Source organism: Typha latifolia, chromosome 3 (genome assembly GCF_019914945.1).
Source record: "Typha latifolia isolate L0001 chromosome 3, TyphaL0001v2, whole genome shotgun sequence".
Taxonomy (NCBI): domain Eukaryota; kingdom Viridiplantae; phylum Streptophyta; class Magnoliopsida; order Poales; family Typhaceae; genus Typha; species Typha latifolia.
Genome location: NC_133088.1, coordinates 18,037,870 through 18,050,781, shown reverse-complemented (window position 1 = coordinate 18,050,781; position 12,912 = coordinate 18,037,870). Strand labels below are relative to the sequence as shown.

At 37.0% G+C, this 12,912-nt stretch overlaps 1 protein-coding gene across 2 annotated transcripts; it reads right to left on the bottom strand.

The window, feature by feature from the left end:
* Nucleotides 1-2,056: 2,056 nt before the first annotated feature.
* On the bottom strand, nucleotides 2,057-11,175 carry LOC140784929 (lysine-specific demethylase JMJ706). Of its 2 annotated transcripts, XM_073132560.1 has the most exons (11): nucleotides 10,829-11,174; nucleotides 9,693-10,052; nucleotides 7,138-7,294; nucleotides 6,839-7,058; nucleotides 5,302-5,355; nucleotides 5,147-5,226; nucleotides 4,752-5,029; nucleotides 4,219-4,623; nucleotides 3,759-4,111; nucleotides 3,380-3,637; nucleotides 2,057-2,846 (listed from the first exon to the last, which is right to left on the bottom strand). In XM_073132560.1, exons 2-11 carry the CDS (start codon nucleotides 9,952-9,954, stop codon nucleotides 2,478-2,480), a joined length of 2,436 nt encoding a protein of 811 aa, XP_072988661.1. In that variant the 5' UTR covers nucleotides 9,955-10,052; nucleotides 10,829-11,174; the 3' UTR covers nucleotides 2,057-2,477. The 2 variants fall into 2 exon arrangements, with proteins under 2 accessions (XP_072988661.1, XP_072988660.1); XM_073132559.1 differs by having other exon boundaries at nucleotides 5,147-5,355; nucleotides 10,829-11,175.
* Between the last annotated feature and the right edge of the window lie 1,737 nt (nucleotides 11,176-12,912).

Genomic DNA, 12,912 nt, shown 5'->3' with positions numbered 1-12,912 from the left:
CCATTTTAACTATTCTTATTATATTCCACACACATACCTAGGGCATCATTTACCTTCTAATATATTCTAAAAGCTAGATTCCATGCCATCAATGATGTATTCATTATGTTATCTTTGGAAAGTACTTGTGGACAAAGACAACATATATATGCTGCTGTTTTATTAAGGTTAGTAAACAAGCCAAGCGGACTCAAGCCATGCTCAAGAAAAGTGGAACATGACCCAAATTTGAGCAAGAACTTGGAGGAGAAAAAAGGGAAAAAAAGAAGAAGACGACGACGATAACAAGTGAGCTGCGTTGTATTCAACTTGATGCCACCATAAACGTTACAACAATTAATTCGGCACTTTGTATATGATGGTGTCTTGTGACGGAACATGGTTATCATTATATAAATAATTTCTTTTGGCTCTTATGCCATCAATGGAGATTATTTTAGTGAATCAATTAGTGTCAAATCTCATTGAGATGTGATAATTAGTGTCCTCCCAAAATGGCTGTTTAGGAGTCCAAACAGCGGAGGAAGCATGTGGCCAACCAAAGAGAATTCCATGTCTATGTAGTGTGTGATGCTTTCCCAAGACAAGGCCACACTATGGTGAAAAAAGCCAAGAGGAATCTAGCACCAAAATTTCAGAAGCTAACTCAAATACTTGACCACAATATCATCTTACTTTCTAGAGGTCCAGGAAATTGTGAACGAGATCCATCTTAGACCAACATTTTATAGAATCAATGTCTGTGAAGATCTAGGGGCCTTAAACTTTGTGGCTTTAAATGCCTTGTCTTCTCTCCTTGCCTATCAGGGTATGGCCGCAAGTCGCATCTTCTCTCTCTCCCTCTCTCTATAGAAGAAAAAAAGGAAAAGCAAAGAAAAAGAAAAAGAAAATCATAGTTCCTAGTTCATGATTTTGTTTAATCTTTGGTGGCAAGAAAGAATAATGTTATGATACTGATATCAACTAAAGGGGAATATTGGAATGATGCAACCAAGGACAGAACAACTTACAAATATGAGGAAGTCAATCAATCTGGAAGTTGATTAAGGTGGCACTCAAGAAAAAACAAGGGAAATTGGAAATAAAGAGGCTAGATATGTTTTACCCATTTTAGTATGTTGGGTCCATCTTAGCTGGACTCACGAACAACTTGATCCTATGTCCATCTTAGCTTTTGCTGGTACCAGTCCATTAAGCATACATCCCCTGGCATTAAGCTTTGTCCAGAACGTAAGAGGATATATAATATTTCCGTGGACCCCCCATCCTTCACAAACAGCAAAAATACAGAAATGGTCCAAAACACATGTTGCTCAAAGATTAAAGAGCACCATATGACTATGCAAGTGGATACGTTTTCTATTGTTTTTTTTTTTTTCATGCTGAAATTTTAACATCTCAATCATTTAATATACAAATGTTAATCAGAACATTAAATTCAAGACATTCAAGGGGAGCATTAACATGAATTGATACTATGAGCCATCTGTAAAAGAAGTAGGAAGTAGGAAGTAGGGTGGGTACCTGTCTGAAAGAATGAGGTTTACTAATGGTATCTTCTGTGTCGAGATAAGAACGTTTAGCACTATTAACAACACTTTTAGCTCTGAGATTGATATATAAATGATGAAAAGTAAAACCATATCAACTGCATGTAGATTTGAAAGACCGAATATTTACTCCAAAAGCCAAGGAATTGCAAATTGGGAAATTTGACCGCATGGTTGAGGAATGAATGATAAAAAGGGGGAATAACAAGGGATATGTCAAGTGTCAAGTGCAATGGGCTTAGAATCATAGGCTCTTTCTTTCCCTCTTTTATGATATGGGCACAAAAGGGCAGCAACATGGTGAATCTCCTTTCTCTCTGCGTCTGGAGACATGACATATCGCATGGCTACTACTATTATAATTAGATCCATAACAGGATTGACATATCGCATAAGAACCTTCGATTAGGTGCGTGGGAGGGAATAATACACACAATAGGACAGCAATATGTATGATAAAGAAAAGGAAGAAACAATACGATAAGAACATCTACCAAACAGTACAGTTTGAACACAATTCATAAGACTATCTCCATTGAATCATCAAATAGACATCAGCAATGTACACAATTCATTTTCCTTTTATTTTAAACATCCTGAGGGTACAGAAATGACTGTATAGAATGAATAAAATAAATTGGTAGGTTAGCAGACTGACAAGAATGCAAGATTAACAATTTACAGCTAAAGTACCACTATGTGTCTGCCTACTTCTGCAATGTCCACAGCCCTAACTCTGTTAAAGGGGACTATGGTATAGGATTAAGAATACCAGCCGTGCTTGCACCTCAATTGGAGGCCTGCACAAAGAATTAATTACGTGAATCCACCTGTTCTAAACTCACCCTTGTTAAGACCTGAGCCCTCTGCTTTCTGTAGTTAGAGTGTGGTTAATGTTTGTGGTTAGCACCAGTGCCATGGCATGCTTCAAGAAGCATGACCACCAGTTTGAGTCATTGTCATCATATTAATCTCTGAAGAACTGCCGTGCTCAACAATTCCAGTGTAAGAGGGTCCTCTAACTTTTAAGCGCCTTGGCCCAAGCTCTGTAGATGCAGGTTCCATAGACATTTCCATTATGTTAGATTTAAGATTATCCTTCGTGCTTTCATTTATTTTCCGCTTCACCACGTCATCTTCTGTTGCATGCTTTGTATCTAATTGTTGTGTCTTTATTTTCAGAGATATTGGTACTACTCCACTTCTACTTCCAAAAGCAGGATGTAGATGCTGTTTCAAATGAACTGGAACATGTGAACGATCTTCCAGATGGGCCTTCTTCAATCGTCTCAGAACCTGCAAATGCAATGCTTAAATGAGATCCGAATTTGCAAAAAAGCAAATGATAGGAAAAAGTACAGCAGTAGGAAACATTTGAATAAACAGAAATCCTATAATCTCACTGGATCTGTGAAAACAACATAATGTAAACTTTATGTGAAATTTCAGAAGGAATTGATTGAAATAAATCGAACTCCGAAGTATACAACACAAAATGTAACAATGAGAAAATGAGGAAACACAGGAAAAATAATGGAATTTCAGAAAATCTTATAACAGAGAGTAACAACACAAAAATGAGGAACCACAGGATAAGATACTTCCCAGCATTTCAGAAAATTTTAAAAGATGGTTCAGCTATATCAGTGGAACAGATACATGTCTACAGCATTAAAATAATGCTTCAGCGCCTTAAAAATAAACTAATAATTCCCTGTATAGTATTATCTATTTCTTGAAAAGAATAACAAAAGACGGATATCTTCAAACAGTGCTTCAATTTTTAATACTCATAAGCTTGCCTAGAATGTACATCATAGAAGGGGTACCTGGTTTTGCGGAAAATTTGATATCATATGATCATCTGTAGTTCTTTTCCTTCCATTCATGATAGACCTGCGTTTAACTCTAAATACTTCTCCATCAGAATCATCACTTTCTTGCATAGCTGAAGTATCGTGAGAAGAACTTTGATCAAATGTTAAGCAACTTTCAGATGGAGTTATTACTACGGATTCACATGAAGTAATTTGTGGCCTTTCAGGGCTCCTTGAGTAAGGGGACTTTCTTCTGTTAGAATTTATGTCCTGCATAATAAGGTAACATTTCAGTAATATTCAGGTGCCAATTAGTTGCTACTCTGCTCTATCATCACCATCTAGACATAAATGAACTATAAGACAAACCTTTAGATGAGTATAAACTTACATCACTATGTGATAAACATGCATCAAGTCCAAGAGTAATTCTAACTGTTGGTCCTGAAGAAGGTGGCTTGTGAGCAGCATATCTGACACTTTCATTTCCTGATATGCTATCAATATCGATGCATGCTTCAACTTTCATCTCACAATACGGATAGTACCCATCGTTGTTATCAGAGTGACATAACAGGTCAACCTGTAGAAATGAGCCATCATCTTGACATATTAGCTTTTGGACTTCCTCCATTATACCATCTTCCCGCTCAAACTTCTTTGACTGAGCTTCCAGTTCCAAAATATCCTTCCTTACAAATATAACACGATTATAGTTGCAAGGACAGCTTCTAATCTCTCTCTCTAAAATCCGAAAAGAGAATAGGTCGAACCAGTCAAATAAATGCAGAAGGATTCTAAAGATTAAAAACAGAAAAGAGGAAAAAGTGCACCAGTGTTCCAGTCCTTACCGTGGCGGAGGCAAATGGCATCCATATTGCAGTTACACTTGATATGAGCAACATAGCAATCACGCCTGCAGATGCTACATAATGTAACGAATGAATTATCAGACTTGTAACATATACGGGAAGCGGCTTTCATAAGCGACCATCGAGCACGGTGCTGGAACCGTATCAACTGCACAAAGGAAACCTTGATACAGATTTCGGATCGCAAATCTTCTATTAGCAAGGGAAGATCTTCACGGTCACGTTTTGACAATTTCTGAGAAAGAAGCATTGCTTCCTTACATAAGAGTTCCTCGTGAGGAAGCAACGGTGTCCTATTAAGAAGTGCGTAGCGTTGGCTAGCCACTTCTCCTAATCGAAACCAATCACCGATGGCAAAGTTCACTGCCTCACCACAATTGAAACCTGGAGTTTTGCAGAAAAAATGGAAGTTTCATATAAAAACTATATATAACATCCATGTGGTGCTTATGAAGGGCATAAGGCAGAATTTGAAGCATCAAATTTGAAGAAAGGTTACAGATGCCTCTCACCGTGACTGAAGCCTGCATGATAAGCTCGAGGAAAAGTAATAACAAACTCCCCTGGTTTCTGTACGGCTTTATAGACAGGAACATCATGTTCAAACAAAACATTTGGAGGGAACATCGTAGTCTTCCCCAAAAGAACATCAAATGCTGCATCGTCTCCTTCACCATATAAAATTTCACGGTCATATACATGCTCATGGACCACCCTCTCAAAATCTGGAGCAGCATGGCCTGGAACTCCGTACCAAGTTTTAGATGCTCCACAGTGATGATAATTAATGCTGGTCAACAACCATTTATTACTTGTGTTAGCAAAATCTATCAGATAGAACAACAGAAAATGAGTATTGGAAACAAAATAAATAACAGCTCAAATCCATTAGAGTTCAAGTTTGCACCTGTATAAATAGTGATCTTCCACATGCCACGCAAACATACTAAAGAGCATCCCAATATAAAGCATTGGATCTGTTACTCCCTGCAGTGAACCAGAAAGGTCATCATGGTATCCAAGAAAATGAAAACTGCAAAGGATGGTCGATGGTTTATTTACTGGAATTGCTGATCCCAGAAGACGCAGTGTGGATTTGGGCAGCCGAGAAAGTCTCTAAACATGAAAATAAAAATCAATTATTTGATGTTTAGGTCTTTAAAAAGCATGTTCACCTGTGGTAAAAGTAGCTCACTGGATAGTATCTGCATTGAAACGATACATAATCTTACCACCGATCAACACAATGATTACCTGATTCCAAAAACAAATCCTTCACCTTGACAATCCTCTGACAACTAGTTGACTCAAGTTACACCCATGAATGGTTTGAGTCAGTGGTAATTCAATCCAGAAATTAAGGCAAGTGCTAGCGCAAAAGATTATTAATAAATAGTTTGATGAGGTTATTACCAAATTTTGGACGTGTATATAGAGTAATTTTCTCGTGGTGGTGGTGGTCATGGTGATAGTAATTTATGTTCTCTTTTGTTCTTTTTGATGGGATCATGATCTTTGAACAATAAAATGGAGGGCTTAATATTGTTGTTTGCTTAACTATTTGTAATGGTTGTGAATTTTAAATTATATTCTAAGTGTTATAAGTTTGTTAGATTTGAGAGTTAGAACTAAAATTAGTATTTAAATTTATTATGTTGTAATTTTCTTGAATGTTGAACTATATTGTATAGATTTATGCTATGGTGAATTATTAGAATTGTTATTTTTATGTTGCATTAGAAAGAGCATATTTTATTTGTTAATACACCATTTATAAATAAAAATGAATAAATATTGATTTTTATATAGGGTTCATAAATATTCGTGATGTGTTGTTGTGTCGTGTTAACACAACTCATTTATTAAACATGTTATACAGATTGTGTCATATTATCTGTTTAATAATCAGATCGTGTTCGTGTCTACCAAATACAACCCGTTAAATAATCTAACCGTGTTCGTGTTAGCGTGAAGTTGATCCGACCTAAACCCGTTTAACATGACTCGATTGCCATCCATACATGTATGATAGTTTGTATATGGTTTTTTGAACCACATTCAATAAGAAAGGAGCAAATAGAAATTTTACCCAAAATTTAACTATAAGCAAACTATTTTCTTCCTCAAAAATTGTTTCAACCAAGTTCCTTTAAAAGAATGCATTTGAGGAGGTGATGAGCAAGAAGATGGCAATGCGGCTTTCCACTTTCTCTCTATCTCTTTCATTCCCTATTCTCCCTAGTTCTCTTAAATCTAAGTTTTTTATAGATAGAGAGCATGCGCAAAGAGAAAGTGAAAACTCTGTACATAAATGATCCTTCCATTTCCTCCTGTGAAACCTACACCAGTGCTTCTTGCATTACTCATGAAACAAGTACTACAAAAACAATGATAAGTGAACTATTGCAAAACTAAAGAAACTATAGTAAATGGTTTAGATCAATGAAAAGGGAGAAGTCCTACAGATCCTATTGAACAATATAAAATCCCACAAAGTTCTAAGCAAAATCCTTATTGAGGTACTCTTATCCATGGTAAACACTGGTGTATATTCGAAGAAGGAAAATCTAAGAAAAAAGGAAGTCAAATAAATAATTACCTTCAAATTCCATTTACTTTTCCCAAGTTGGTCATTAGGAGAAGATGAGAAGGCACTACCATCAATGTCACAGGCATATTCAACAAACTCTGTCTTGCCAAAAGCAATTTCATGCCAAAATTCCTCTTCCAAGTACCTAGCTGGAAGACAGCCAGAGCTAGAGTACCTTCGAGCAAATACTTTGTTTGCCATTTTTTCAAAATCTCGAAAAGTATACTTTCTGAAAAAACATGTTAATTGTCATAGAGAGTAGATGCTCAGATTCTCTTGTATTACATAATGTCAATGTCATAACATACCTTCCACTCATGAAGAAGGCAACCTTATCATCTGCAGCCCATGCAGCAAGACGGAGAGGTTGCACTCTCGTAGTAAACTTAAATCCAGCTTGTTCCTTCATTAATACAACGCCCGCAGGTACAGAAGCACTTAAAGGAGAGATAATTTTGCATATACCTGAAGAATGTTTATATTTGGTCAAATCTAGAATGTCAAAATGCCTCTTATCAAGATAACAGGAAAAGATAGGTATCATGAATGCATTACAGAGCAGAACTTAGGTAAGAATTGCACAAACCTCCTAAAGTTAAATGTGCAGGGGTTACATGAAAAATAAATATACCATCAAACAACATATGTAGTTTATAGACTATAGTCCTACTGCCTTTTTGGAGAACTGGGAAAGGCGTTTATCCAGGATAAACACTTGTTATCCCAAAAAATCTTGCCAAACAAGTGAAAGGGAATTGGGATAATCAAGGAGGTTTATCTAGAATCTAGATATCTTTCCCAGCTTTTGACTAGGATTAAATATCAGCATATCCCACCCCTTTATCCCAAAAGACCAAATTACTAATTTGGCCCTCCCCAAAAGCCAAATTACTGAATTATAATCAAGGTTCCAAACTATCGGGCTAGATCGGCGATCCAGAAAAATAATATTTATTGGCTGTATCGACCGCCTGTATCGGATCAGACTATTTTAATTAAATAAATTCTAAATATTATTTAAAATGTTGAGAAATTTCTAAAAATTTAGAAAAAATTATAAAAAATTAAGAAATAATAATTACTCACATATAAAGCCTAAAAAATAAAAATCTCTCTTCCTCCCTCTCTTCTTTCCTATCCCTCTAACTGTTAGTCTGAAATATTCATTCTCTCCTATACTTTTTTTCCTATCTTTCTCTCTCTTTCTCACCCTCTTTTTTTTTTATCTTTCCCTCTCCCTCACTCTCTCTTCCTTTTTCTCTCTCTCTCTCACCCTCTTTTTTTTAATCTCTCTCTCTCTCTCTCTCTCTCTCTCTGCTGTTGTAGGTGGGTATATAGGCCGAAACCGGCCGATCCAAGCTGGTTTTGGCCTGGATCGGGATCGGCTATAGTCGAAACTGGAATCCTTGCTGGATCGAGATCGGCTATAGTCGAAACTGGAATCCTTGATTATAATGTACATTTGCAATAACTTAACATATTAGAATATACTACCGAATTGTAATATAACTATAATATAATTTATTATGATCTATTTGTAGAGAATACGCTTTGATATGAAATATTCATTTGTAATGTTATCCATAGAATGTAAATGATGTTGATAGTAAGTTAAGTTATTTTTTGGCCTGAAATTTTCAACTTAAAAAAATCATGATATGATAATAGAAATGTTGTAAAAAAAATTCTAATTTTTATTTAATTTTAAACTTATTTTTTACCTTTATATAAAAAATATATTTTATTTATATTAAACTAAGAAAAGGGCAATAAGATCAATTTGATCATTTTTATCCCTTATCCTCATTGTCACAACTAAACACCATCTTATTTTATATTTTTGTCCTTCTCCCAATTTTTATAACCGAACACCAAAAACTAAATTGTGATGACAGATCCCTTTATCCTAGGATAAATCCTCCTTGACCTCAACTTATCTCAAGGGTTTAAAGCAAAAATTCTTCATGGTTTTTATAAACATGCAAAATTTGTACAACTTAATCAAATTAAGGATGCAAGTTAAGAAATTCGTGCTCACACATAAAAATGTAGATTAAAATGTCAAAAATAAGCTGTTTTACTATCAATTAAAAGGGACCATGTCTCAACTTTCAACTACATAACATTTCTTTCCCTAATCAACATAGGACACACCACACAACTTCCATTAGATTTAATTTGATGCCTGATTTTTCAAAATTTTACTCCATAGGTTGACAAACTTTCATAAAAAGGTATAGTTCATTTTTGTGTGCCATATTGTATGTAACTATGTATGCTTATCTATTCCAACAACCTCAAGGTGCTTAAAGTCAACTGTCAACACATACGTCAGAAAAGAAAAAACAAATGCTTTAAACATAATTGTGCTGATGCTGAAAAATCAAAGTTTTACACTATCAAGGAAGAATAGATGCAGATAAGAAAGATGGAAAACTGTACCATTATTTACACTTAAAAAAGCATTTTCCAGCTTCCAAATATAGGTAGACCACCAATTTATAACAAAAAGTATTATCAGAAGTTTGAAATCATATATGTACACAATTTGTCTAGCAGCAAACCTACTGCCTACCAGAATATTACCCAAATATAAATACTATGTTAAAAGAAAAAAATGCAAATGGTTGCTAGGATTGTTTAAGATATTAGGATAAACAGATTGATTCTTTCTTGTTAAAAGAAGATGATGAAAATGAGCCTAGGTAACATCTAAATGGCAGGTTTCAAGACAAATAAAAATGATGACAAGCATTCTACCATTTCACAGACAAAAGCAACTTTTATTTGAGGTAGATTTCTAGAGTAGACAGTTTGTTTAAGAAAAAAATGGAAGCAACAAAAGAATGAACATATAACATACCATATCTTGAAGCAACAGGAGCTATCTGCTGGAGATAACTTAATGGGTCCTCAAACTCCTCCTTTGAGGGGCAAAATACAGGACACTCCGGAATCTTTTCTATCCATTCTAAGTTGGACATATCAAACTTGTTCACTTTGTTTTTCGGGAAACCATCCCTCATAGAGCTGCTGCCTCGAGAAAATGCTGCATCATTTCCATGAAATCTTGCTCCACAAGAAGCATTAGTTAGTAAAGCATCTCCTCCGCTTCTAGCCATCATACTGGGGAGTTAACTTCATTAGCTGGAGCCTATTGTGTTTCCACGTTTGTAATATATCCCATTTTGACAACTCTAGAACAACGAAACCTTCCTTACACCTATCAAGAGACAGGGATATAAAAAAAAAAGATGAGAAATTTCCTAGCACATGAGCAAGTTGGGAGAGTTTAATCTTCTAATTTTATCTTTAGAACCGGCATAAGAAAACAATGGCTAAAATTAGTTATGTCATCTATCATAGTAGTCAAAATAACAAGAGATATGATGCATCAACGTGGCAAATTCTGCGCACTAAAACTGATGGATGACAAAGTTCAATTAAATGGTGTTTCTACCTGGTAGCACTTTAGCTAATATTGCTAAATGCATGACTAATGTCATCGTTAAGTCCTAGAATTGCCCAAGAAAGCGAAAAGAAGAAAAGGAGTGAACAGGAATCAAAGAAGCAAGATAGGGTAAACCGCTCCTTGTTCTTCCAATGAAGGTAAAATTTGATACTAAAAGAAATTCTCCCCACATTGTTGAAATTACGCCTCTAATTTCGTATATTCAAGAAGAATTACAATTCTAAAGAACATTACTCGCTAAATATAGAAACAATTATCCGCATGCACGAAATTTAGGTGATTCCTAACAGAGTAGAATAGAAAACCACCCAATTCAATAAAAGGAGCATCTCACAAAAAGGAAAGAAATAAAGAACAGGTCGCGGTCATTTAAAATGCTCCACAGATTAAGGGGACAAAAGGAACCTCGCGTCTGCTAATCTAACAGTAAACACCAAAACCACAAAATTATTCTAAATTAACAACCTAATCACGAACCAAGAAACGTATTCATAAAGAGAAATAATTCAATGGTCTCCGTCTCTTACCACCGCAACCTCCGGAAAAGAAAACTCCCAAGAATTCCTGATCCCCAAGGAGAGGAACGAGGGAAGGAGATCAAAGAACGGCCCACATTACCCTCCTGGCTCCAAATCGAGACGAGATCCAAGGCGTCGCTCCAAGAAAAGCGCCGAAGAACCGCGGGAAAAAGATCCCGCGAGGCTCCTTTAGGGGGAGGACGCGGCCAGAGCACCGTCGAGGTGATGCGTCTCCGGCGAGGAGGCGCGGGTCCCCGGCTAGGGGGTGAGAAGATTCCGGCGAGAGAGAGAGAGAGAGAGAGAGAGAGAGAGAGAGAGAGGAACGGAAGAGAAAGAGAAACTGTAGGGAAAACGGAAAGAGTCTTGGGAAACCGGAAAAAGGGAAAAGTGCGGGTATTAATAACCGCGAATTAAATAATCCTATTTAATTAAAAAAAATAAAAGAGAGAAAAAAACTCGGGAATACAAAGTGAGACTGCGGCAGTTGTTGGGTGGTTCGACCAAACGCCTCCCTAACGGAACCGCGTGTCTCGGCCCCCCGTTTGTTGTCGCCTTCCCATCTCCAATCACGTTTGTACCCCTCGCAACACGCCGCATTCACCCCGACAGGCGACGGATATCGACCGTAGAAAGCGGAAGAAGGTGAGGGTCTTTTAGTAAATTCAAGAAAAGAGAGCGGGAACGGAAAAGGTTCGTTACTGACCCCGAGGCAACTCGTCAGGGGGGGGGGGGGGGAGGGTGGGGGGTCATGAAGCTCGCGTGGATGGACGAGCGAATATCTCGCGAGATGAGCGAGGAGAAGCTCGCACCAACGGTTCGGCGAACCGGCGCGGTTCGCTCGGGAAAACCGCCAGGGTCTGTACCAGGTCCAGGGGGTTATAACTGCATCCTAACACGTGGCGTCTCACGGAGCTCCCAGATGAGCCATCGGGTGGATGGAAGCACGACACGTGGTGCCGAGAGCGGCGTGATGGAACTCGGTGACGGTACGGTGGGGACCGAGGACAGAACGGGATTAGCTGGCAGTTATGACCGGTTCAGCTTTTCAATGGAGAGAGGCGTCACGGGCCGAGTTGCATGATGATAACCCGCTCGCGGTTTCTCTTCTCCTTTCTTTTCATTCTTTTTTATATCAGCTACGATCACTCGCGGTGATTGGAAGCTTCTGAGTAAAACCCACAACGGATAGAACGGTGTAAGACACTGTGTATATATAATATTTTATTTTATTTAAAAAAAAAAAAAAGGAAAACGAAGAGAAAAACAAAATTGGTACTTAATAGTGCAACAAGAAGTCGTTTCAAGGTAGTTGACTCATTATAGTCTTGAATGTTTCTCTTTTTATAATTTTATTTAAATAGAGTCGTCTAAATAGTATCTGTGGACTACATAAGAGCAAAATAACGCGGTGGTTGAAGTGTTAATACCACTATTCTTTTTTTTCCCTCTTTTGTTACTTCTCAATTTCCCCACATGCTTCTTTGATTACTTCCTTCTTTCCTTGTTAACGAGGGTGGGTGTTGGACTGGGGATTAATTACTTTTCCTGGGTCAGCGAAAACGAGTCCCACGACTCTTCCAGCGGCGGCTCTCCTTTTGCGACTCGCCAGCTCGTACGGCTCCGCTCCCACGTCGGCTTGGCAGTCCTTAATTTTACTACATATTATCCTATTACATATATATATATATATATATATTAAAATAGGGTTTTAAGTTAAGTCTAAATGATTTAATTATTTGAACTAGGTTTATATTATTATAGTACCCTACTTACGCCATCATCGTAGTTAAAAACTATAAATGGTTGATTTAAGGTAGAATTAAGCGATTTATTAGTAGTACTCCATTGCTAGCGAGTGCTATTACATAATGCCAATGAGTGCATTGACTTTTTGAATACTTCATCTAAGTTGACCGCTATAAATAAGGCGCCAATGGATGATAAGTGGGGGCATTGCAAAATGATGTGATTAAGGTTAATTAGAAAGATAACACAATGCTCATCCAATGGATAAAGTCACAGCTCTACTCATTAATTGAGTTAAATTCAACTAATTTTGATAATTATATGAGGAGGATTAAGATAACTATTTT

Bases quoted from the DNA above. Each gene is read 5' to 3' on its own strand.
- LOC140784929 (XM_073132559.1), bottom strand. From the start codon at position 9,954: ATGATGGCTAGAAGCGGAGGAGATGCTTTACTAACTAATGCTTCTTGT. The intron at 7,059-7,137 runs GTATGTTATGAC...ATGTTTTTTCAG, and splicing joins GCCTTCTTCATGAGTGGAAG to AAAGTATACTTTTCGAGATT. The intron at 5,030-5,146 runs GTGCAAACTTGA...GTTGTTGACCAG, and splicing joins GAAGATCACTATTTATACAG to CATTAATTATCATCACTGTG.